This window comes from Mustelus asterias, chromosome 3 (genome assembly GCF_964213995.1).
Source record: "Mustelus asterias chromosome 3, sMusAst1.hap1.1, whole genome shotgun sequence".
NCBI lineage: Eukaryota > Metazoa > Chordata > Chondrichthyes > Carcharhiniformes > Triakidae > Mustelus > Mustelus asterias.
Genome location: NC_135803.1, coordinates 22,702,846 through 22,730,583, shown reverse-complemented (window position 1 = coordinate 22,730,583; position 27,738 = coordinate 22,702,846). Strand labels below are relative to the sequence as shown.

The window sequence follows — 27,738 nt, the reverse complement described above, 5'->3', positions numbered from 1 at the left end:
CTCAATAGTAAAATACAGATCTTTCAACTTTTAAACCATGTTGATCTATCTAACATGCTTCTGCAGAGAGTAAATGTATGAAGAAAAACTACCTGTAAATTTGCAATGGTGGTGCATCTTTGACCTGAGCAATATAAAATGCAGCAAACCTAAGCAAATGTATTACAGGCTCATTCCTGTGGTGCTTTTAATAAGAACACTATAATTGGAGGTTTACACTCAATAAACCTACTTTTTAAAAGAGGTTTCTGTATATTAAAAAAAAATCCATAGTTTTATATAACTTGCCTTTAATCAGTAAGATTTAAGCTATGCATGCACAGGAGTGGTTCAGTTTGCAGTGGTGGCCGGTTAGAATTTGCAGTATACTAGCCCCTGTGAGGCTAACATTCACATTGAAGGGCAACAAGTTCTATAAAACATTATACAGGTTTAGACAAGTTATTTGATTTGTGTATGATTTCTGCATTTTCTTTTTTGTATGGCTTCCAAATAATGCCCTGGCTGACTTGAACCCACATTGAGGTATTTATGGTAATGTTTTGTGCCTATTAGATTCTACCTAATTGCAATTTGTACGGTGGAATTTGAAAAGTTAGCATGTAAAGCTATTAAAGTTAATTTGAACTTGAAATGTTGACCTCTTTGTTAGGAGGAACAAAAACTACAAAGTGGTTGGTTTGATCTGTCATTCCTCCTGAAGAGTGTAACTAATTTCCAACTTGCTGGTGCACAGTTGTTCAGACAGCATTAAGAATTGTGTTTGATTACTTGCATTATAATTTTTACCCAAAAAAGAAATATAACTGCAGTATTTGCTTTGATTTTTAGATACGAGTGAAGTTGTGACTTGTTTGTTGTAAATATTTGTAATCTGCCACGAGGGATAAAATTGTTGATATTGGGTTGCAGAAAGGGTGCTAAATGGATAGAACTGGGCTTAATTAGGAAGAAAATTTGAGTTGAACATTTGATCGGTGCATCGTGTGAGGCATGTTTCCTTAAGTGATGCTGTTGCTATCTGGGAATAAATTCCATAGCCTGATGGTATGTGACAGATATTTTTGTTAGTTCAAGTCACTCCTATTACACTGTCACTAGTTTTGTGCTGGTGTTAAAATTTAAGATAAAGCCAAACCTTGTGGTTGAGGGTGGATCCTATTTCATAAATTAACAGTAATTGACCATGTTTTAAGTTCATGGTCAAATTCACTTAACTCTGAATTGACCTGTGAAATAGCCTCCCAAACCCTATATAGTACAAAAGGTGGTTTAGTGAGGGATGTGCAATGAACCATGCACAAATAGTGATTGCGTAACAGGAATTAGGATTCAGCAACCTGTCTGAATCCTAATTCCTGTTACACAATCACTATTTGTGCATTGTTCATTGCACATCCCTCATTAAACCACCTTTTGTACTACATAGGGCTATTTCACAGGTCAAAGTGAATTTGTGGAGGCAAAAGCCAGACTTGATGAGACAGCTTTCCTTTTGTGAGGTACATCAGTGAACTGAATGGATTTTAAGCTAACAAAATGGTGGTTTGATATTCACTATCACTGATGCTAGCATTTTACTTGCAGATTTACATTACTGTCATGGTGAGTGTGAGCCACTTGATACACTGCAGTTTCCCCACAGTAGTTGGGGAGTTTCAGGATTTTGATTAGTGCCTAAGTGACTATTTCCAAACCAGGTTATTTATCCTGGCAGGTTTCTCATGTGGCCATCTCTTGCCCCAACTAGCTGGAAGTGATCCTGAAGCCTTTAAATTTCTGTAGTATGTTCTGTTGCTTTTGTCCTGGATGATGGAATAATTTTGTTGGAACTGCATTAATCAAGGAACTATGGAGAGTTAGTTCTGTTACAGTTCTGATTTGCAGATTATAAACTCTGGGGCATCACCTGTACTTGGAAATAAATGTGGTTGGTCCAGTTAAGCTTCTAGCCAGATAATTAGTCTGTCTTAGTATATAATCAGAGAATATATGAATTACAAAACATTCAGTTTTGACCTTGCTCAAGGGCCAAATACTCCTGTGGCTCCTAAACAGATCTGGCTACATTGTCTACTGCATTACAAAAGGTGATGATATGGCTGCTTATAAGCAGCATTCGATTGGAGCAAATGATTTGAGGGTCATTCACCCCATTTATAACATGGAAATTCTAGTAGTTTCATAAATGAGGATGAAACTGGCCTAACAATGCATGTATAATACTCAAATGAACAAACAAGATGAATGTCTGAGGGCAAGGTAATCAATTTTATGGCAATTTCAGAGCTTGGGGCAAGACTGACCAGGGGATAGGAAGTGGGACAATTGGAAGAGATGTAGAATTAAAAAAGATTGTCCATGAGCACGCGTATAAAAGAACATTGCGGCCATCATTTCAGTGCATGTTTGAAATAGAATTCAGCAGCATGCATGCAAAATAATATTAATGATCAACTTCCAAAACAGTCAAAATTGGTGGTTTGTGCACCAAGTAGATTTGCTGAAATATTCAACATTAACAAATTATATTTCAAACATAGGCTTAGAAACACTTTATTTTATATGAAGAATTGATTTTAAAAGCATTAGGAAATAACACTTGAACAGAGGGTCTTCAGACTGTAAATTTCGGGTCTTTGTGGAATTTCATAAATGTGTACGTAATTATTCTGTTCACCCACTGCCCAGTTCAAACACTCTGTGTAAACTGTTGCATTATAACAGCAGAAAGGCTGATCATCTGCAGGTACTCATCAGCACCATCGGCTAAGCACTTATCAACTTCCTGGAAAGAAAAGAACCACTTTTAGAATTCTTTAAAGCTAATCAGATACTGCCAGAGATGGACTGAGAAGTAACATATTAAGACCAAACCCTGAAATCAGGATCCCACCCAACCACCTAGGTCTACTTTCAGGAATACTGTACTTAAATATCATCAAAATGGAAGAGCGCCTCTTTGCTGAAGTTCTTTAAATAGTAACAATAAATTTCCTAGCACATTGAAAGAATAATAAGTGCCAAACTAAAATCAGCAATATAAGCAACATAATTCAAGATAGAAAATACAGCAAAACCACAGTTGTTTGCAAATCTTGCAGAAATTAGAGCTGAACCACGAGAACTGTTGAATTCAGAAATATGAACAAAGGACAAGTGGATGGAGATCAAAGTTACTTATGGGGAGGTGATGGCCTAGTGATACTATTGCTAGATTATTAATCCAGAAACTCGGCTAATGTTCTGGGGACCCAGGTTCGAATCCTGCCATGGCAGATGATGGAATTTGAATTCAATTTTTTTTTTAATCCAGAATTAAGAATACTGATGACCAAGAAACTATTGTCGGAAAAACCCAACAGGTTCACTTCAGGGAAGGAAATCTGCCATCCTTACCTGGTCTGGCCTACATGCGATTCCAGAATTACAGCAACGTGGCTGACTCTCAACAGCCCTTGGGCAACTAGGGATGGGCAATAAAATGCGGGCCAGCCAGCAACACCCATGTCCCATGAATGAATAAAAAAATATAAAATTACGAAAGATTTACTAGGGATGGTTTGTGAATTCTCCCTCAAATAAAATGTTACCCCAATTTCATAGAAACACTTCAATCTTATTCAGCCTTGTTCTTGGGGAAAGGTGAATAGTATTGAGATGTGAAAGCAGTATAATTACAAGTCCTATTCAACAGAATCAAGCTAACGTGATCACACTTGCCAATGGCTAGTGAACTACATTCTACTAATTATTACATAAGCATTTTAGCTGACTGTTGTCAAGTTACAGGATTAAAAACAGGGTTTCCAGAAGTCAGGATGCCAAAAGGTCAAGAATATTCCACTGAAACAACAGTAAGAGGTTAACGTAACTCGCTGTTCGTTTCAGCCCATACTTACTGCTAGCTTTAGCGTGATCGCTGATTTCTGTTGATCGTTAAGCTCTTCTTGGTCGATAATGACATCATGTAGCTGGTTGATTAACTGTGTTGCAGCATAACCTTCATTAATCATATTCTGACAGGAAAAAACAGCGCTGGATAAACAGAAGTCCTTCGGTGCACCCATCACATTACAAATAGTAAACCAATTATTTTCCCTGCGTTAACTCATTGAGATACAATTCCACAGGTATTACCACACCTCTATTACTTTATTCAAGTTGGCATTGGAATCTGATCGCACAGGGCATCGGAAGTCTATTTAAATGGTGGTAAATTTGCTAAGTGGAGGACAAAATCAAATTAAGCAAATCGTGTTCTCATGTCCCTACTCTAATTTTGACCTTTTTAGAATGTTGACTCAGGCAGCGCATTATGAGGACTTGCAATTAAAGTGGCATTATTTATGGGCATGCCCAAAATGTCATTGCTGGCACACTATTTACCACTGAGGACATTATAACTGAGATCTATCTCCGTACTATGTCTGCGGAAGCAGAGATCACTAGATACTGATGAGGAGCAAGGACCCCCAGTCAATATTTTCTCTCCTTACATTAGCATGTTGAAGTTATGTGGCACTGCCAATTTGGTTGCGATTAGCTAATTCAGCTTGGTACTATATCAAACAATGTCTTTATCTGCCAGGCCAGCAGAAGAGCTTGAAGCATATTTAGTTAATATATAAAAATTTAAGAATATAATGCCATAATGAACTAAGATTTGAATCCAGTCTGGACAGGTGGCATAAATGCCACTGAGAGATCATAAAAATGGTTAATACGAGAAATGGAAATGATGCACATGTACAGTAAGATAAACACTTGAGTTGGGTCATTTAGAGGGACGGTCTTCCATCTTTATCTGAATTTTGAATGTCTTACCTAGTAACATTAACCAGAAAAGAATTGCTCACCCAATCCATTAATCTAGCCTGCCACATCCAATTTCCCTCACCATCTTCTCCACTCATTCAAAACAAAATAAGCATTTCCTGAACCGATGTCACCCAACTTGACGAGCAGAAGGCTTTGGTCTAAAAATTAAAAGCTGACGAGGATGAATCCTCACTGGCTGCCTAGCTCGAGGCATTAATTCCATGCTCGGCTCAGCACTCAGGTTCAACAGATTAGCTTGGCCTGGTCAACCTCTCCAGTACAATTTCACAAACACCAGATAGATGTGTGTGTGCCCAGGAAGACACTGGGAAGAAATTTTGCCTGTGATGGGGATGCTAAATGGGCAGGAGTGGATTGGCCACCTGATATACACCCACCCAATTATTCTTTCCACTGAAAATCCGGCGCCACATTTCAATGTTTCAGGCATTGACAGTTCTGTCCAATGTCTTATTAATAACTGAGTCTTTCTCCTTACTTTGACGACAGTTTCCAGTTTTTCAAAAGAACTGCTGTGGCATGCAGCTAAAAGGCTGTCAATGATTTCTGATGGCACAACCTAGAAAAGACAAAAAAAAGAATTAAAAGTTCTTTCCCCCCTAAAATTGTTTGTGCATGTGTGAAATTGGATATGGCAGGAGAAAAGTGAGCACTGGATCACAAAAAAAGAAATAAACAAAAAGTTTAAAACTTGGAAAAAGGTTAGAACCCAACATTTTCCATAACATGGGAGAAATTCCCTCGTCCTTTTTATTGCTGTTCTCAAGATGGAGCCTATCAGTTAAGCTCAGTGGTTAATTTTTTCTTTATTCATTCAGGGGACATGGGCATCAGTGGGGTTGGACTTTAACCTGGTGTTGTTAAACTTCTTACTGTGTTTACCCCAGTCCAACGCCGGCATCTCCATATCAGTGGCTGGGCCAGCCCTAGTTGCCCTTGAACTCGGTAACTTGCTTGGCCATTTCAGAGGACATTTAAGAGTCAACCACATTGCTATGGGTCTAGAGTTACGGGTAGGCTAGAAAATGTAAGGGTGGCAGGTTTCCTTCCCTAAAGGACATTAGTGAACTAGATAGGTTTTTACGACAATGGTTTCATGGTCATCTTTGGGCCTTAAATCCAGATTTTTATTGAAAATCAAAATTTCACCATTTGCCCTGGCGCGATTTGAACCCAGGTCTCCAGAGCATTACCCTGAGCCTCTGGATTACCAGCTGAGTGACAATGGGACTGCGCCACTGCCTCTCCATATCTCACCTTGCAGTCAGAAGGTTGTGGGTTTCAGCTTCAGTACAGACTTCAGCACATAAACTACATTGACATCTCATGGCTATACTGCATGTCAAGATGCATCATATGCATGAGACGTTACACCCAAGTTCCCCACTGCCTTCTGGTAAAACACAAAAGATCCCATGACACATCTCAATCATGCAGGAATAACAGGCAACCTGGCAGTTTATATGGATTTTCAGAAATTACCAGATCCATTGAATTCAATGGTGCAGCTTGCCATTGCGATTTGAACTCAGGGTCTCTGGGTTACTAGCTCAGTACCATAAACACATTACGGCCCGCCATTTCCCACTAGCATACTTATTGATTGACATGTGACTTCCACATTAGAGGAAAGGGAAGAAAACTCTTCTAGAGGGAATAAGTGATGGTCAGGGAAAAACTGCTGCTTAATCTTTGTTTTATAAGTTGGATCACCAGTAATGGTCAATATATGTACCCACATACTAGGATACCACAGGTGGGGTAATTAAAAGGGGCATCTTTCCTGTTGGGTGACCTGTGAATCTGAAACCAACGAGATTGACCCTTTATTTCTCTCACAAAGAGGACTGAGGAAAGCTGGACATGTACAAAATCTTTTTGGACGCCAAGATGAAAACCAGATGATGGAATAACTTTCCCAGCTTCTACAAACAGTTCCTGGCCAAAACAGTAAAAGAACGAAGATGGCGATCAATGGAAAGACTTGTCAAGGAAAGAGTATATTGTTCTTGCAACAACACGACTGCCTATTGTACATTGGCAGAAAAAGCTTTCCTACCCCAGCAATTTCACTGATGACTTGTTCTGTGATGTCTTTCCCTCCCGTAAGTCTTGTTGCACACTGCAGGTAAGTTATCGCCTTTCTCAGGTCTCCTTCAGATACATTGATGAGAATAGAGATCGTCTGGAAAAAGCCAACATGATATAATAAAAACATTTGCTTTGTTGAGTTGTTCATTTTATACAACAATGAAGTACTTCCTGTTTCTTTCAACTGGTTAAGTTTTCTGCCTCTCCGTGTTTTGACCCAGCACATCAAGGAAGTACTTGCATAATACAGCCATCTCCACAGAGGACGCATGCTAACTAAATATCAGCCACCAAAAGTTATTGTTGGAAAGCAAAATTTTGGGACTCTCAAAAGGCTGCGATGAGTATGCAGAACCAACGGCCCAATCAGCTAAACAAAAACAGGGCGGCATGGTGGCACAGTGGTTAGCACTGCTGCTTCACAGCGCCAGGGACCTGGGTTCGATTCCCGGCTCGGGTCACTGTCTGTGTGGAGTTTGCATGTTCTCCCCATGTCTGTGTGGGTTTCCTCCAGGTGCTCCGGTTCCCTCCCACAATCTGAAAGATGTGCTGGTTAGATGCACTGTCCCGAACAGGCGCTGGACTGTGGTGACTAGGGGAATTTCACAGTCATTGCATGTTAATTTAAGCCCTACTTGTGACTAATAAACAAACTTCAAACTTAAAAACTCATCAATAACCCAGTGATCTGCATAACCTGATCACTCAGCATTTTCTCAAAGGTCACCAACCTGAAATACTCTCTCAACAGATGTCATCAGACCCTGACTAGTTCCAGTATTTTACTTTTGTGTAATTTGTATTTCCACATGTTTGCTCCAACATCCAACTCAGATCTACTTAGATATACAAAGAACAAACAAAGAACAAAGAACAATACAGCACAGGAACAGGCCCTTCGGCCCTCCAAGCCCGCGCCGCTCCCCGGTCCAGGATTGAATCCTGAATCCAGGATCCCCGCCCAATTTTCCAGCCTATCTACATACCAATATCCTATCCACCAAGCTGTCCTTCACAGCTACGATGCTTTGTTCATCACAACCTATTAACTCACCCCCACCCCCCCATTCCAGACCATGTGATCTCCAGGGAGAGGTGAAAACCCCAGGGCCAATATGGGGGAAAAAAAAATCTGGGAAATTCCTCTCCGACCCCCTGAGGCGATCGAAACGAGTCCAGGAGATCACACTGGCCCTGATCGAAAAATGCTTCCCAACCCTATTCATTTCCACTTCCACGAACACCATCTGAATTCCCTGCCCCCGAGACAGGTTCCCAACTATCCGCAGTCTCGCTCTGTACTGGCACCAGCAAGATGATCATAGAATGAAGCCTTGAAACGAGAAACAAGGAACAATTAGCCCGCGCCGCTCCCTGGTCCAAACTAGACCACTCTTTTGTATCCCTCCATTCCCACTCCGTTCATATAGCTGTCTAGATAAGTCTTAAACGTTCCCAGTGTGTCCGCCTCCACCACCTTGCCCGGCAACACATTCCAGGCCCCCACGACCCTCTGTGTAAAATATGTCCTTCTGATATCCGTGTTAAACCTCCCCCCCTTCACCTTGAACCTATGACCCCTCGTGAACGTCACCACCGACCCGGGGAAAAGCTTCCCACCGTTCACCCTATCTATGCCTTTCATAATTTTATACACCTCTATTAAGTCTCCCCTCATCCTCCGTCTTTCCAGGGAGAACAACCCCAGTTTCCCCAATCTCTCCTCATAACCAAGCCCCTCCATACCAGGCAACATCCTGGTAAACCTCCTCTGTACTCTCTCCAAAGCCTCCACGTCCTTCTGGTAGTGTGGCGACCAGAACTGGACGCAGTATTCCAAATGCGGCCGAACCAACGTTCTATACATCTGCAACATCAGACCCCAACTCTTATACTCTATGCCCCGTCCTATAAAGGCAAGCATGCCATATGCCTTCTTCACCACCTTCTCCACCTGTGACATCACCTTCAAAGATCTGTGGACTTGCATACCCAGGTCCCTCTGCGTCTCTACACCCTTTATGGTTCTTCCATTTATCGTGTAGCTCCTCCCTACATTATTCCCACCAAAATGCATCACTTCGCATTTATCAGGATTGAACTCCATCTGCCATTTCCTTGCCCAAATTTCCAGCCTATCTATATCCTTCTGTAGCCTCTGACAATGTTCCTCACTATCTGCAAGTCCTGCCAGTTTTGTGTCGTCCGCAAACTTACTGATCACCCCAGTTACTCCTTCTTCCAGATCATTTATATAAATCACAAACAGCAGAGGTCCCAATACAGAGCCCTGCGGTACACCACTAGTCACAGGCCTCCAGCCGGAAAAAGACCCTTCCACTACCACCCTCTGTCTTCTATGACCAAGCCAGTTCTCCACCCATCTAGCCACCTCCCCCTTTATCCCATGGGATCCAACCTTTTTCACTAGCCTACCATGAGGGACTTTGTCAAACGCTTTACTAAAGTCCATATAGACCACATCCACGGCCCTTCCTTCGTCAACCATTTTGGTCACTTCTTCAAAAAACACCACCAGGTTAGTGAGGCATGACCTCCCTCTCACAAAACCATGCTGACTATCGTTAATGAGTTTATTCCTTTCTAAATGCGCATACATCCTATCTCTAAGAATCTTCTCCAACAACTTCCCCACCACGGACGTCAAGCTCACCGGCCTATAATTACCCGGGTTATCCTTCCTACCCTTCTTAAATAACGGGACCACATTGGCTATCCTCCAATCCTCTGGGACCTCACCTGTGTCCAGTGACGAGACAAAGATTTGCGTCAGAGGCCCAACGATTTCACCTCTCGTCTCCCTGAGCAGCCTTGGATAGATTCCATCAGGCCCTGGGGATTTGTTAGTCTTTATATTCTCTAACAAACCTAACACTTCCTCCTTTGTAATGGAGATTTTCTCCAACGGTTCAACACTCCCCTCAGAGACACTCCCATTCAACACATCCCTCTCCTTTGTGAATACCGACGCAAAGTATTCATTTAGGATCTCCCCTACTTCTTTGGGCTCCAAGCATAAGTCCCCACTTTTGTCCCTGAGAGGTCCGATTTTTTCCCTAACAAGATGCTCGATGGCACATCTCTGCTGACCAATCTCCTTACCTCCCCACAGACTATACCTACCAATGTGCACGGACATCTCTTTTAGAATTCCACTTGTGGGTGAATACTGCGCTCATCAAGGTGAGAAAATTCAGGGGTGAAGAATAGAACATGTTTCCACTTTTGGCTCTGAGAATCAGGATTAAGCACTCATATCTAGCTCTGAATTTCCCAACAATGTGTCCCAGCCCTAGTCTACATTTTGTGCTGTAGATTGACAAAAACTAGGCCCTATAACTACAATTCACACAGGGACATTGCAGTCAGCAGAGAGAAATCATTCACCCCAGCTGTCTAAAGCTGACTGCAAACAAGAACCAAAAGCCTTGCCACTTAGCTCCTCCCAAACATCCAAAAAACACATCTTGTGAATGTTTGAGACATTTTAAAGTTTATAAAGTTTATTCATTTGTGTCACAAGGCTTACAGCACCAAGGACCTGGGTTCAATTCCCGGCTTGGGTCACTGTGCGGAGTCTGCATGCTCTCCCCGTGTCCGCGTGTGTTTCCTCCGGGTGCTCCAGTTTCCTCCCACAGTCCGAAAGACATGCTGGTTAGGTGCATTGGCCATGCTAAATTCTCCCTCGGTGTACCCGAACAGGCGCCGGAATGTGGCGACTAGGAGATTTTCACAGTAACTTCATTGCAGTGTAATGTAAGCATACTTGTGACTAATAAATAAAGTTTAAAAAATTCTCCATTATTTCTGGGAGGTTTTTTGTGCTTTCCTCCATGAAGACAGACACAAAATATTTGTTTAGTTTCTCTGCCATTTCCTTATTTCCCATGATCAATTCTACCAACTCCACTTGTAACAGACCCACATTGGTTTTTTGATATCAACAGAGAGAAATGCTGGTTAATTAAGGAATTAACTAATTAAGGAAAGCTAGCAAGGATTTGTTAAGGGAAAATTGTGCTTAATTAATTTGTTTTTTGAAGTTGTAACAGAGAGTGTTGATGAGACCAATGCTGTTGATATGGTGTACACAGACTTCCAAAAGGCAAGTGATACAGTGTTGTACTATAGACTTGCAAGCAATTATAGTTCACGGAATAAGAGGGATGGTAGCAACATGGATACAAAATCGGTTGAGTGACAAGATACAGAATAGTGGTCAGGAACACAGAAGCTAGAAGCAGGAGTAGGCCATTCGGCCCTTCAAGCCTGCTCCACCATTCATTATGATCATGGCTGATCATCAAATGCAATATCTTGACCACCCTCCCCCAACAGAAACATAGGGGGCGATTCTCCCATCCCGCTGCACTAATCTTTAAGCGCAGTGGGCCAGAAGTTTCAAGCAGTGTCCGATGCACGGGATCCGCGCTGGTCGTCTGGCCCCAATAGCGTCACCCAATGCCAGATTTCTGGTGGTGTCAGCACCATGCCAGAAATAGGCATGGAGCTTCATTACCTATGCAGGATATCATTTCCCTTCAAATTTAAACAAAATTAGCGGGCCCGGGACTAAAATCTCTGGGCCCGCTAGCCTTCTCCCCCGGCCTGCTAGCCTCCTCCTCCACCCCACCTCTCCCAACCCCCCCACCCCCAATGCCCAGGGTAAAGTAAAGTAAAATTTATTTATTAGTGTCACAAGTAAGGCTTATATTAACACTGCAATGAAGTTACTGTGAAATTCCCCTAGTCACCACACTCCGGCGCTTGTTCGGGTCAATGCACCTAACCAGCATGTCTTTCAGACTGTGGGAGGAAACCGGAGCACCCGGAAGAAACCCACGCAGACACAGGGATAACGTGCAAACTTCACACAGATAGTGACCCAAGCCGGGAATCGAACCCGGGTCCCCGGCACTGTGAGGCAGCAGCACTAACCACTGTGCCGCCCATGCAGGGATCGCAGGGCTGGCCAGTGATCGGGAGGCTGGCAGTGCGGGGTCGCTGTGCATTCGCTGATCTCGGTGCTGACAGATCAGCGCATGCGCAGTGGCCCGCTCAGCGCGATGCTGCTGGCCTCCCGGGTGATTTTTCCCACTGATTTTCAGTGTGATTCATGTTGAGGCACTCTGCAGTGCACCGAGTGTGGGAGATTGTTTTTGAAACTGCCACTGAAAAAGACCAGCGTGATTTACTCCAGTTTTCACGCAAATTCAACACTTAGGATTTTTTTGGGTGAATCGTCCCCATAGTTAATCTTGTCTTTTGTGCTGGAGGAAACTTTATCGTGGAGAACCCCGGGGTCAGTGTTGAGAACCCTGCCCTTCCTGTTACAAATTCATTACCTCAACATTGGTGTACAGGGTAACAATGTCAAAATTTGCAGATGGTACAAAAATTCAAAGGATTGTGAACGGAGGAAGATAGTGTAGAATTTCAAAAGGACATAGGCAAGGCCAAGTGACACATGAAATTCAATGCAGAAAAATATGAAGTGGGAAGAACATTGGGAGACAATATAAAAGGTAGATTCTGAGGGTATAGGAGCAGAGGGCCCTGGGTATATATATGTTCAGTAGTCATGGAAGGTGGCAGGGCAGGTTGGTAGAGCAGCTAATAAAAGCATACAGTAAAATTTCAGCCCCAAATGCATCATACAACCCCAGAGACCTACTTCACTGCTGCACTGCACATTCTCCTTCTCACAGATATCCAGCAACCTTTTCTCTTGTATACTGTCTGTCAAAGGCTTAAAACGGAACTTTGAACATCGAGACGTCAGTGGTTCAATTATTCTGAAACACGAAAATGGCATGCGTTAACGAGCTGTTGCAAAAGACTGTTCCTTAGGTTGACTTGACCTCACTCCCAAAATTAGAGGCAGCTTTTATTCTCTTTGCATTGCACACATTGCATTGCAAAATATGTTCCACAATTCCACAGCGACAAATTAACAAGGCGATATTGCCATTTTTTTCCTTTTGACGTGTCAACTCACGTTTGCATTTTTTTTTTGCACAGGTATAGGTAGAAAGTACAGTATTAATGCTGCACTGATTAAACTGTATAATTTTTAAGTTGCTACATTTACAACCAGCTTTAACACAGATATTTCTACCCTGTACTTGCCAAAATAGTCAGCAGAGGGGGGCAAGAAAACGCCCTGCAAAAAATTGAAAATTTAATTTAATTGAGTGCCAATGGATCAATGGGGTAGACAGGCTGAATAGGAATCACTGGTCCAACATCACTCAACCCCTCTGCTACATAATAGCTGTTAGAAATGGACCATTACAACCCTGCTGTAATTGAAGGTTTTTATTTTTTAAGTTATAAAAAATTACCAAACCCTACTCAACCAAGAACCTTTCAGTGATGCTACTTATCCAACAGGTCGCTTTCTCCTTTCAGAAGAAGAATCGTCTGAGTAAATTAATCCAACGCTAGAATTATATTTTAATTACAACTTAGGGGTTTAGGAAAATATAACTCAAGGAAATCACACATTGCTTAGAAGGAAAAGTATATTTACATGAGGTAGAAGAGATACACAAAAGGTGAATAGGTAATTTAAAAATGGGGTTAATTTCTAGATAGAACTGAAATACAGAAGATTTATGTAAAACATTTACAGAATCCTGGTCAGGTCACAACTCGAGTACTCTGGAGCATTTTGGTCCCCATATTATGAAAAGTATATATAGTCAAAATACAAAACATGTTTATTAGGATGACACCAAAATTAAGAGATTATACCGAACAGTGAAGGTCGAACAGACTAAAGTTCTTTTCTTTTGCAAAAAATATGAATGGGGGCCTGGTAGAGGTCTTTAAGATATTGAAGGAGTTCGATGGGATAGACTTACAGATGCTTCCACTTGCTGGGAGGACCAGAAATAGAGACCTAAATGACAGGACAGCCACTAATAAACTCTGTATGGAATTCAGGAGAAGCTTCTTTACCCTGAGATTGGGTAGAATGTGTAACTTGATACAACAAGGAGTAACTAAGGTGACTAGCATCGATGTGTTTAAGGGAAAGCTGGTAAGTACACAGGGAAGAGAAAAATATAAGGGTATGATTAGGATAAGGATAAAGATTAGATGAAATGTGGTAGAAGATTTGTGTGGAGCATAAACACCAACATGAACCAGTTGGGCTGCAAGGCCAATTTCTGCACACTATATATGAGGTAATGCGATCTACAATGTAAAATTATTTATTAGTGTTACAAGTTGGCTTACATTAACACAGCAATGAAGTTGCTGTGAAAATCCACACTCCAGCGCCTGTTTGGGTACACTGAGGGAGAATTTAGTATGGCCAATGCACCTAACCAGCATGTCTCTAGACTGAGAGAGAAAACCGAAGCACCCGGAGGAAACCCACGCAGACACGGGGAGAACGTGCAGACGCCACACAGACAGTGACCCAAGGCCGGGAATCGAACCCCGGACCCTGGCGCTGCAAGGTAGCAATACTAACCACTGTGCCACCCATATTACTGCAACTAAAGATCCAGCCTAAAATGAATTAATCAAACACAAAGTACAGCAAATATATTCTGATCTGCAACACTTGTACAACATTTTAAACTGTTTTGAGACTCCTACCTGCTGATATAGTTGCAGATGAGGCAGAACCGCGTGGTTTTTGACTGTTTTTCCATTGTTCGACGAAGAGCAGCCTGTGCAGCGTTCGTCATAGAGTCTGCTTCGTCTAAGATGATAATCTTAAAAGGTGGAGCAGTTTTTCCACTGAAAGGGAGGATATAAACAGTGTAATGGTCTGAGAAAAAAACCTTCAAACTAGAACTACATTCATAAAAAGGGTTACATTTCACAATGGCGCAGTGGCATTGTCACTGGACAACTAACCCAGAGACCCAGGGTAATGCTCTGGGGACCGAGGTTCATATCCTACCAGGGCAGATATTGAAATTTGAATTCAATAGAAGAATTCTAAAATTAAAAGTCTAATGATGACCATGAAACCAATGACGACTGTCGTAAAAACCTATCTGGTTCACTCATGTCCTTTAGGGAAGGAAATCTGCCATCCTTACCTGGTCTGGCCCACATGTGACTCCAGATCCACAGTAATGTAGTTGACTCTTACTGTCCACTGAGCAAGCCATTCAGTTCAAGGACAATTAGGGATGGGCAATAAATGCGGACCTTGGCAGCAACGTCCACATACCATTAACTAATAAAAATAAAGGGCCCCTAATGCTATAAAGCTCTGAAGACAAATGGACTCCTGATGAATGGAATTTTCCTTGAAAATGGAAGCTGAAGTTAATTGATCATATATATTATACATGCCAAGCAGAACCACTGACAATCAGCACACATCAAAATGCAACACATGCAAGACTATACAACATAAGGCGTCATTAATAAACTTGCAAAATGACTTTGTAATTGGTTAATTAATTTCCAACATAGATAAACGTGAAGTAGTGCAATCTGGTAAGAAGAAGGAAGACGTCATGTACCCAGTGGAAAAATAAAGAGCGTAACGAGGCAGAGGAGAAAATAAATCACTAATAGTGTCTGAGGTTAATAAAACTACTAAAAAAGGTAATGCAAGAACTGGGATTAATTTCTAATGGGACAGATTGAAGAGCAAGGCAAGTTTTATTAAACTGGTGCAGAACACCTCTTAGACCAAACACGGGAACACATGTACACATTTCTGGTACCCACGTTTTGGGAAAGATATGTAGGCACTGGAGATGGTGCAAAGAAGCTTCACGTGATTTCATTAGAAATGAGAGGTTATAACGATCAGGAACGACTGTATAGACCGGGACTGAAGATAACAGGTCGAGGGGTGATGTGACAGAGGTTTTTAATTTAATGAAAGGATTGATGGAGCTGGTCGAAGATCAAAACTAGAGATAGTAAATATAAGACAGTCGCTAATAATTCCAACAGGGAATTCAAGAGTAGCCCCTTCACCCACAGAATGGTTAGAATATCAAACTCTACTAGTTGAGGCAAATAGCATTGACGCATTTAAGGGGAACTTAGGATCAAGAAGGAGAAATAAATAAAGGGATGCGCTGACCCAGTTAGATGAAGTATGCTGGGAAAAGGTTCATGTGGAGCATAAAGACCATTACAGCGCAAATGGGCCGAATGGCTTATTTCTGTATTGTACATTCAATACAGTTGTTGGAAAAATAGAAACACACGGTTTGTTCTAATCTGAAATAATAGAATCACCAATTCCCCAAAACTCTTTAGGCCTCACAGAAAAGTTGTTACTTACTCTGAGCGAGTTCCAGCTACCGTCAACTGTGCGAAATTTTTCACCTTTTCTCGTACAACCTGAATACCACGCTCATCAGAGGCGTTCAGCTCAAGAATTCTCTTGCGATACAAGTCAGGCCTGCAAATGTTGCATAGAATTAATGTCAGTGCATTAGATCAGATCATGACTGTGGTGAGCCACAATCCTATGGGTTACATTCATGCAGGTTGCTACTTTTGAACAGTCAGATCCTCAATGCTTTTAAAGAACTTTAGGCTTTTCCTGCTGGCAAGAGAGCGAGGCAGTAGGACCAAGTGCATCTCAACAAGTCATTTAACCGCCGCCATCCCTTATATTGCAAGTGGTCTCTGTTCTATACCCTTCTAAAATCATAAACCAAAATCCGACAGGTAGGCTGTAATACATAGTTTAAGCAGTGTCTGCTATCATCAGTGGACAAGGTTGTGGAAGTTATTAAGTGGGACAATAGATGACATTTTTTGGGTACAGATTCAAACTAATTTGACTGATATATAATTACATTCTAATTCACAACGGGGGTCTATTTTCCAATGCATGTTAAAAATATTTTTAATTAGAATGTCATTCCTTATAAGTTTTTAAAAATGACTTCATGCCTATTATTAGAACAAATAACCTGTCTGACCCAGTTTCCCTCACAAGGATAATGGTATTTGTACTAACTCATTTAAAAACTAATGAAAGGGATCTCTAAATATTAATCTTAACAGGTTGATTTTTAACCTGATAGGGAAATGTGTTCTTCGTCTGATTTTTTCCCAAACTGAAATCGAAAATGATCCTATTTTATTTAGTCGTGGGACATGGGTGTCACTGGCCAGGCCAGCATTTATTGTCCAGCTCTAACCACCTGAGAAAAGAGAGCCATCTTCTTGAATCACCGCAATGTGTTGATGCAGGAACACTGACAGCAAGGGATTTCCAGAAATCTGATGCAGTGACAATAGAGGAATGGTAATATATTTCCAAAGCGCACTGCAGTATGACCTGCAGGGGAACTTGCAAATGGTGATAATGCATCTGCTGCCCTTGTCCTTCTAGATGATAGAGGTCCTGGGTTTGTAAGGTGCTGTTGAAGGAGTGCATCTCCTTCAACAGTGCAGTGCATCTCGTAGATGGTACATGCTGCTGCCACTGTCCCTGGTAGTGGGGGGAGTGAATGTTTAAGATCGTGAATGGGGTACCAGTCAAGCAGATGCTTTGTCCTGAATGGTGATGAGCATCACAAACGTTGTCGGAGCTGCACTCATCTAGGCGAGTGGGGATTTTTTCATCACAATCCTGACTTGCACCTTACAGACAAATGAAAAGCTTTGGGGAGACAGGAGGTGAGTTATCTGTGGTAGAGGTACTCAGTCTCTGACACCTTTGTAGTCATTGTAATCATGTGGTGAAGTCCAGTGAGGTTTCTGGTCAATGGTGGCCTTCCTCTGCCTCCACTCCCTGCCCCAGCATTGAGGAATGGTAATGATTGAGGTACTAGGCATTGGTAAATTGCTTTCTCTCTACAAACACAACAATCTTGAACTCTGCCTTTTTCTGACATGTTCTATGCAATCTTACCCAAAGAGTTCTCTTGCTGCAGCCAATATTGTGGAAGTTTTTCCTGTGCCAGGAGGTCCGTAAAAAAGCAAGTTGGGAAGCTGCAAAAGGAGGAAAAATGCTAAATGAAAATTGAAAACAGAACCATTTTAGATGAGACACTATCTTATTAGAACATCATCCTTTCACCTTAAATCTGTCTTAGATTCCAACAGAAATGTAATGGAAGCTTTCTCTGTGTACAACTACAAACAACCACGCAACCTCAAACAGACCATTGTCCGCAGCAAACTACCCAGCCTTCAGGGGAACAGTGACCACGACACCACACAACCCTGCCACAGCAACCTCTGCAAGACGTGCCGGATCATCGACACGGATGCCATCATCTCACGTGAGAACACCATCTACCAGGTACACGGTACCTACTCTTGCAACTCGGCCAACATTGTCTACCTGATACGCTGCAGGAAAGGATGTCCCGAGGCATGGTACATTGGGGAAACCATGCAGACACTACGACAACGGATGAATGAACACTGCTTGACAATCACCAGGCAAGACTGTTCTCTTCCTGTGGGGGAGCACTTCAGCAGTCACGGGCATTCAGCCTCTGACCTTCAGGTAAGCATTCTCCAAGGCGGCCTTCACGACATATGACAGCGCAGAGTCGCTGAGCAGAAACTGATAGCCAAGTTCCGCACACATGAGGATGGCCTAAACCGGGATGTTGGATTTATGTCACATTATCAGTAACCCCCACAGCTTGCCTCCTGGGCTTGAGGAATCTCACTAGCTGTTCTGTCTGGAGACAATACACATTTCTTTAACCTGTGTTTAATGTTCCCTCCACCCACATTATCTGTACCTTTAAGACCTGGTTGGCTGTAGGATTCGCATTCTAATCAGTATTCTGTAACTTGATTTTGTGTCTCTGTGCCCCGTTTTGAGAACAGATTTCCACTCCATCTGACGAAGGAGCAGCGCTCCGAAAGCTAATGGCATTTGCTACCAAATAAACCTGTTGGACTTTAACCTGGTGTTGTTAAAACTCTTACTGTGTTCCCTTCCAAGCCAGACATCTATTGCAGCTTCACCAGTGTCACTGTACTTTGAGTTTGAGAGATTCGGTATAGGTTGAGAGACTGAACCTGTTCTTAATGTTCTGTCATGATGTGGAGATGCCGGCATTGGACTGGGGTAAACACAGTAAGAGTTTTAACAACACCAGGTTAAAGTCCAACAGGTTTATTTGGTAGCAAATGCCATTAGCTTTCGGAGCGCTGCTTGGAAGCTTGGAAGGGAACATCAGCCACAATGCATGCTACCAGATTGTGACTTGCTCTAGATTGAACAGTAAAGGGCACTGGGCTGCACAGTGGTTAGCACTGCAGCCTCACAGCGCCAGGGACCCGGGTTCAATTCCCGGCTTGGGTCCCTGTCTGTGTGGAGTCTGTACGTTCTCCCCATGTCAGCATGGGTTTTCTCCGGGTGCTCCGGTTTCCTCCCACAGTCCAAAGATGTGCACGTCAGGTGGATTGGCCATGCTAAATTCTCCCTCAGTGTACCCAAACAGGTGCCAGAGTATGGTGACTGGGGGAATTTCACAGTAACTTCATTGCAGTGTTAATATAAGCCTTACTTGTGACACTAATAAATAAACTTAAAACTCACATCAGCTCCCTCAAGTGACTTCTTTAGCACAGCCACAACTTCCTCTTGGAACGCCACTTCAGACACACATTTTGGGCGGCTGCAGGCAAAGGTAACATCGGCAAGATAGACTTTAGGGGAAAACATGGTTCACACATTGTTTTTTAAACAAATTGCATCCATCTCCCAAATCACAAAAGGAATTTACTCAGCAATTCTCATCCTTCCTGACACAATGAAGATTAACACAATAGGTTTTTCCAGGTGAGAAGGATTCAGTCATTACTCCCTACTGAAGTTACCTCTGCAAAGACTTCCCATCTTGCTTAAAAGCAATCCATTGGATTTTGGGAGAGTGGGCAGATGTAAGAGGGTAAGGAATGCTGAACAGGAGTTTTATTTCAGATATAGAGTCATACAGTGCAGAAAAGGCCATTCGGCCCACTGAGTCTGCACTGACAATATCTACCGCTAAAGTTGCTTTAATCCCATTTTCCTGCACTTGTCCCATATCCTTGAATATTATATTTCAAGTGCTCATCCAAATATTTGTTGAAGGTTGTAAGGTTTCCGGCCTCCACTACCTTCCCAGGCAGCGCATTCCAGATTCCCACCACCCTCTAAGTGAAAAAGGTTTTTCTAAAATCCCCTCTGAATCTCCTGCCGCTCACCCTAAAACTATGCCCCCTCGTGACTGACAACTCGACCAAGGGGAACGGCTGCTCCCTACACATCCTGTCCAGACCCTCATAATCTGGTATGGTAAAGAGTTAACCAAAATGGAAAAGGAATTTTTTAAACATTGGACAAAATTAGTGTTCAATTTTTCGGCATTAAAGGTTTTAATGTTATGATTTTCAGAATATATTTTCGCCCAGCCTCCAGGGTTTTATTCTCATAAATAATATAACATTGCTGTTTTGTAAGAAGAAAATGGCAGGACTTAAGATGGGAGCCCGGTGACCTTCCACACTCCAGGCTCCCAACCGAGTCCTGCAGTCATGGCCAACTACGGAGCAAATTAGGCACTCGTTCCTCTTGTACACTGCTCCGGAAACTGCTTAGCAATTGGGAATCATCTGACTACAAGCTGTCCACTTGCGTTCAGCCTCAAATAGTGGGTGACCCAAGAAAGGGGAAGGTGAAAAGTAAAACACTTACAAAACAAGTATTCCCACCTCCCCCCCAACCCCCAAAAAGACCACTGAAGTGATGTGGAGAATATTCAGCCCTCCAAAAATGACATACTTCCGTCCTTTGACCTCAAGCACAAAAAGGATATTTCCTGTACAATAGAGTACAACTGGGGAGACCTGGGGAGGTGGTGCAAGCAGGTACAATAACAGCATTTGAGGGGCATCTAAATGAATACATGAATAGGATGGGAATGGAAGGATACGGACTTCATAAGTTTTAGTTTGGGCAGGCATCATGATCGGTACAGGCTTGGAGGGCCGAATGGCCTGTTCCTGTGCTGTGCTTTTCTTTGAACGATAACAAGGAAAGACGTTTCAAAAATCCTCCCCCCCCCCCCCCCCCCTCCCCCACGAAGAGTGGCATATTCTAGAACATTAGGCGATAGTTAAGAACTCTGCCTTGAGATAGTTAAGAACTCTGCCTTGATTATCTCTACAGGCAAGGGAAGCCACTTGTGAAGCTTCAGCACTGACTTTCCCGGCTTGGCAAATTACATCAAACACAAACATACACGTATGCCTGCCATTTCTAATCATCTATGTAACTATGTGAAATGGGGACCCTCCTGGCTGTATATGGACACTGCACAAAGCATCATCTAAAGTTACGTTTCTTACTATTTCTCCACCCAGGGAAGTGATTTTTGTTTCTTGTGCTCGCCGCTGGTTCCTGCTGCGGCCTTTTCCTTTACTGGTTTGGCACCAATAACTCCAGGACCTTTTAAAAAAGCTTGCATCTTTCACCTGCAAATGAAATGGCAAATGATTAAACGTCTCCATTTTTTTTTCCAAAAAAAAAAGGGAATTAAGAGGCAAAAGAAGAATTACTTGACTGATAGCAACAACACTGAGAGACCAGGAGCTGCCAATAGCATGTTTGCAGTTTACAAGGTGAAGGCAAAATACTGCGGATGCTGGAATCTGAAACAAAGACAGAAAATGCTGGAAAATCTCAGTAAGTCTGACAGCATCTGTGGAAAGAGACTAGAGTCAAAATTTTGAGGCAGGATACTGACTCGAAATGTTGACTGTATTCTCGCTCCATGATGCTGTCAGACCTGCTGAGATATTCCAGCATTTTCCGTCTTTGATGCAGTTTACAAGGTTGGGATGATAAACGATGGGACATTAAGCTTCGGCTCCATCTGTCCTCTTGATTGAACGTAAATGATCCTTTGCTCTCTTTGTTCATCCTGTGTCCTGGCCAACATTTATCCCTCAAGTAACATCACCAACAACAAATTAAATGGTCATCCATCTTGCTGTTGTTTGTGGAACCTTGCTGTGTACAATTGGGCTGCAGGTTCGGTCTACAGGCCAACCATAACTACACTTCAAAATACATTGATTGACAGTAAAGTCCTTGGGGATGTCTGAGGATTTTTTCTTTCTTCTTCCCACAATAATATATTATATTTTGCAACAAATTATATATTTTCCTCATTTTTACATCTTTTTCTTATTCATTTGTGGGAAATGGGCATCGTTAGCTGACTAGCATTTCTTGCCCATCCCTGGTTGCCTTTGCTCAGAGGGCAGTTGAGAGTCAACCACTTTGCTTGTGGCTCTGGAGTCACATGTAGGCCAGACCAGGTATGGATGGCAGATTTCCTTCCCTAAAGGACATTAGTGAACCAGATGGTTTTTCCGACAATCGATAATGATTTCATGGTCACTGGTAGATTCTTAATTCTAGGTATCTTTTATTGAATTCAAATTCCACCACTTGCCGTGGCAGGATTCGAACCCGGATCCCCAGAACATGTCTGGATGAATAGTCTAGCGATAATACCATCGCCTCCCCATGCCACTCTTGAATTATTTATTGAAAGCACTGTCCTGAAATCAGGTACTTGATGGTCTGTGACTACAGTTTCAGGGATGATGCACCTTCCAGTTTTCCCTCTCACATTGCATCTGGTTTGCTGGCTGCTATAGAAAAGCATCCAGTAGCACAGTGCTTATGTATTCATCTGCCAACGTTGTGTGATTTCAAGAAGAAATTAGGTATAGCTCTTGGGGCTGAAGGGGGGGCGGGGGGGGGGGGGGGGGGGGGTGGAAGAAGAAAAGAGAGAGATATCAGGATATTGAATTTGATGATCAACCATGATGAAAATGAATGGTGAAGCAGGCTTGAAAGGCCAAATAGCCTTCTCCTGCTTCTAGTTTCAATAATCCAGAGGTCTGGAGTCATCATTCAGAGAGTATGAGGGTTTTGAGAATTTGAATTTAGCTTAAAAAAGGAAAATAATAAGCTTTCAAAATTAAAGAGCTTTAATTTACGCAGCATCTACCGCATATCCTGAAGTACCTTACAGCTAATGAAGAACGGTAAGTGAAGTCAATGTAGGACACATAACAGCCAATTTATGGATGGAAAAGTCCCACAAACAGCAACAGTGATAATGAGCAGTGAATCTGTGTTCTTATAAAAAGAGCTGTTGATTGAAGGATAAATGTTGGTCACTTGTTCTCCTCCACATACAGCCACAGGGTTGTTTGTGTCCACTTGACAGGGCCTCGGTTTCATAGAACATTGAAGCACAGCAGACTATTCAGCCCAACAGATTGGTGCTGGCTCCTTCAAACAGCAACCAGGTCAACCCCTTCCCTGCTCTCTCCCTGCAGTTCTTTCTCCTTCAACAACTCATTAAATTCCTTTTAGAAAAGCACCACTGAATCTGTATCCACCATCTCATCACGCAATCCATTCCAAGACTTAGCCATTCATTGTATAAAAAAGTTTTTATTCATGTCACCTCGAGTTATTTTGTCAATCATCTCAAATTTGTAACCCTGGTTATCACCCCTTCAACCATCAGGAACACATTCTCGCTATTCACTCTACCCAACTACTTCATAATTTTAAACACTTCAATGAAATCTCTCTTTAGGTTTCCCAGCTCTAAGGTGTCATCCAAACGACGGCATCTCCGGCATCCAGCCCATCACACAAAGGGCAGGCCATTCAGCCCATCACACAAAGAGCAGGCCATTCAGCCCATCACACAAAGGGCAGGCCATTCAGCCCATCACACAAAGAGCAGGCCATTCAGCCCATCACACAAAGAGCAGACCATTCAGCCCATCACACAAAGGGCAGGCCATTCAGCCCGTCATAGAGGCAGGACATGCAGCTCATCACAGGAAGAGGGCAGGCCATTCTGCCCTATTTCCATTCACACCCCGATTTCTGACTGACCTGGAGAGGGTTTTCCTGCCCGGGGGCTGTGCAGATATCCCGGGAGCAGAGACTATTCCAGTGGGAAGCGGCACCAAGCCGCGCTCTCCCTATTCCAGCTCCAGTCTCTCCGCTCCCTGTCTAAACTCCCGCCAAGGATCATTCGCACTTCCGCTTCCGGTCAGTGTGCAGAACAAATCCGTCCGGGTGGAAACCAGAAACAGACTGACTGATTCCCCCCAGACAGACAGAGTGATTCCCCCCAGACTGATTCCTCCCAGACAGACTGACTGATTCCCCCCAGACAGACTGATTCCCCCAGACAGACAGACTGATTCCTCCCAGACAGACTGACTGATTCCTCCCAGACAGACTGATTCCTCACAGACAGACTGATTCCTCACAGACAGACCGACTGATTCCTCCCAGACTGACTGATTCCCCCCAGACAGACTGACTGATTCCTCCCAGGCAGATTGATTCCTCCCAGATTGACTGATTCCTCCCAGGCAGACTGATCCCTCCCAGACAGACTGACTGATTCCTCCCAGACAGACAAACTGATTCCCCTCAGACAGACAGATTGATTCCTCCCAGACAGACTGACTGATTCCTCCGAGACAGACTGACTGATTCCTCTCAGACAGACAGACTGATTCCTCCCAGACAGACTGACTGATTCCCCCCAAACAGACTGACTGATTCCTCCGAGACAGACTGACTGATTCCTCTCACAGTAAGAAGTTTAACAACACCAGGTTAAAGTCCAACAGGTTTATTTGGTAGCAAAAGCCACACAGGCTTTCGAGGCTCTAAGCCCCTTCTTCAGGTGAGTGGGAATTCTGTTCACAAACAGAACTTATAAAGACACAGACTCAATTTACATGAATAATGGTTGGAATGCGAATACTTACAACTAATCCAGTCTTTAAGAAACAAAACAATGGGAGTGGAGAGAGCATCAAGACAGGCTAAAAAGATGTGTATTGTCTCCAGACAAGACAGCCAGTGAAACTCTGCAGGTCCACGCAACTGTGGGAGTTACAAATAGTGTGACATAAACCCAATATCCCGGTTGAGGCCGTCCTTGTGTGTGCGGAACTTGGCTATCAGTTTCTGCTCAGCGACTCTGCATCAACGCCGGCATCTCCACATCATGATTCCTCTCAGACAGACTGACTGATTCCTCCCAGACAGACTGATTCCTCCCAGACTGACTGACTGATTCCTCCCAGACAGACTGACTGATTCCTCCCAGACAGACTGGTTCCTCCTAGGCAGACAGACAGGCAGACTGATTCTTCCTTTGAACTAACTAGGACCCATGAGGCACCATTAAACTCTCTCAGATGAACTCAACACAGAGCCGTGTCTATCTGGATGGTTTGGTGATACAGCGAGCAGACGAACTAACGTCAAACTTTATTAAACGTTTATTAAATTCTTTATATTTATTAGGTTCATTGGACCATTCCGTTCAGTGTCCTTTTGGACCAAGTGAATCAATGGATATGGAGATTATGGGCCAGAGGTTGGATTTCATGCAGATATGATCTTACTGAATGACAGAGCAGGCTCGAGGGGCCGAATGGCTTACTCCACTTCTATTTCTTATGTCTATCCAATTGGCCATTGTGGACTGTTTGAAGTGGACCAGTATGGTGCATCGGGCACCTGTATCCCCAGGACAAAGACAGCACTCTTAAGTACCTCTCTCTTCAGTGAAAAGACATGATTAACATGAATGGCCCAATCAACCAGATAAATGTCTTTTTTTGAAAAAGCAGAATCATAATCCAGCAGCTAATGTCAACAAAGGTCTCACACTGGGAAGTTCCGAAGAACAAAGGGACCTTGGTGTGTTTGTCCATAGATTTCTGAAGGCAGAAAGGCAGGTGAATAGGGGGGTGAAAAAGGCATGTGGCACACTCGCCTTTACCAATGGGATATGGTTAACAAAAGCAGAGACGTCATGATGGAGTTGTATAGAACTTTGGTGAGGCCACAATTGGAGTACTGTGTGTGGTTCTGGTCACCACATTATAGGAAGGACGTGAACAGTGCAGTCAGGAGGGGGTACAGAGGAGATTCACCAGGATGCTGCCTGTGATGAAACATTTTTTAAGTTATGAAGAAAGGTTGAATAGGCTTAGGTTGTTTTTATTGGAGCAGAGAAGACTGAGGGGCGACCTGATTGAGGTGTTCAAGATTATGAAGGGCATGGACAGGGTGGATAGGGAGCAGCTGTTCCCTTTAGTTGAAGGATCAGCTATGAGGGGACACAAGTTAAAATTAAGGGGTGGGAGGTTTAGGGGGGATTTGAGGAAAAACATTTTTACTCAAAGGGTGGTGACGGTCTGGAATGTACTGCCTAGGAGGGTGGTGAAGGCGGGATGCCTCACATCTTTTAAAAAGTATCTGGATGAGTATTGGCACATCATAACATTCAAGGCTATGGGCCAAGTGCTAGCAAGTTGTTGGAAGGTATTTTGAGAGACAGGATCTACAGGCATTTAGAGATGCAAGGACTGATTAGGGACAGTCAGCATCGCTTTGTGAGTGGAAAATAATGTCTTACAAATTTGATTGAGTTTTTTGAAGGGGTAACCAAGAAGGTAGATGAGGGCAGTGCAGTTGATGTTGTCTACATGGACTTTAGCAAGGCCTTTGACAAGGTACTGCATGGTAGGGTTATTGCATAAGGTTAAATCTCACGGGATCCAGGGTGAGGTAGCTAAATGGATAAAAAACTGGCTTGATGACAGAAGCCAGAGGGTGGTTGTAGACAGTTGTTTTTCAAACTGGTGACCTGTGACCAGCGATGTGCCTCAGGGGTCGGTGCTGAGTCCACTGTTACTTGTCATTTTTTTTATTATTTGGATGAGAATATAGGAGGCATGGTTAGTAAGTTTGCAGATGACACAAAGATTGGTGGCATAGTGGACAGTGAAGAAGGTTATCTCAGATTGCAACGGGATCTTGATCAATTGGGCCAGTCGGCTGATGAATGGCTGATGGAGTTTAATTTAGATAAATGTGAAGTAATGCATTTTGCAGATTGAACCAGGGCAGGACTTACTGGTTAATGGTAGGGCATTGGGGAGAGTTACAGAACAAAGAGATCTAGGGGTACAGGTATATAGCTCCTTGAAAATAGAGACACAGGTGGACAGAGTGGTGAAAAAGGCTTGGTTTTATTGGTCAAAACATTGAATATAGGAGTTGGGAGGTCTTGTTCAAGTTGTACAAGACATTGGTAAGGCCACACTTGGAATACTGTGTACAGTTCTGGTCACCCTATTATAGAAAGGATATTATTAAACTAGAAAGAGTGCAGAAGAGATTTACTAGGATGCTACCGGGACTTGATGGTTTGAGTTATAAGGAGAGGCTGGATAGACTGGAACTTTTTTTTCTGGAGCGTAGAAGGCTGAGGGGTGATCTTATAGAGGTCTATAAAATAATGAGGGGCAAAGATCAGCTAGAAAGTCAATATCTTTTCCCAAAGGTAAGGGAGGCTAAAACTAGAGGGCATAGGTTTAAGGTGAGAGGGGAGAGATACAAAAATGTCCAGAGGGGCAATTTTTTCACACAGAGGGTGATGAGTGTCTGGAACAAGCTGCCAGAGGTAGTAGTAGAGGCGGATACAATTTTGTCTTTAAAAAAGCATTTAGACAGTTACATGGGTAAGATGGGTATAGAAGGATATGGGCCAAATGCGGGCAATTGGGACTAGCTTAGGGGTTTAAAAAAAACAGGGTGGCATGGACAAGTTGGGCCGAAGGGCCTGTTTCCATGCTGTAAACCTCTATGACTCTCTGACTCCATGACTCTGGGATTAGGTGGGCAGGCCAGGGCATTTCATGCATCGGTGCAAACTCAATGAGCTGAAGCGCCTCTTCTCACGGTAA

The 27,738-nt window shown here is 43.0% G+C and overlaps 1 protein-coding gene across 1 annotated transcript; it reads right to left on the bottom strand.

The window, feature by feature from the left end:
* Positions 1–261: 261 nt before the first annotated feature.
* Positions 262–24,020, bottom strand: rfc4 (replication factor C (activator 1) 4). The gene is made up of 11 exons (XM_078205975.1): positions 23,849–24,020; positions 21,265–21,390; positions 19,472–19,550; positions 17,819–17,898; positions 16,232–16,351; positions 14,569–14,712; positions 12,629–12,749; positions 6,902–7,027; positions 5,321–5,401; positions 3,903–4,019; positions 262–2,788 (listed from the first exon to the last, which is right to left on the bottom strand). Exons 2-11 carry the CDS (start codon positions 21,381–21,383, stop codon positions 2,693–2,695), a joined length of 1,083 nt encoding a protein of 360 aa, XP_078062101.1. The 5' UTR covers positions 21,384–21,390; positions 23,849–24,020; the 3' UTR covers positions 262–2,692.
* Positions 24,021–27,738: the final 3,718 nt, after the last annotated feature.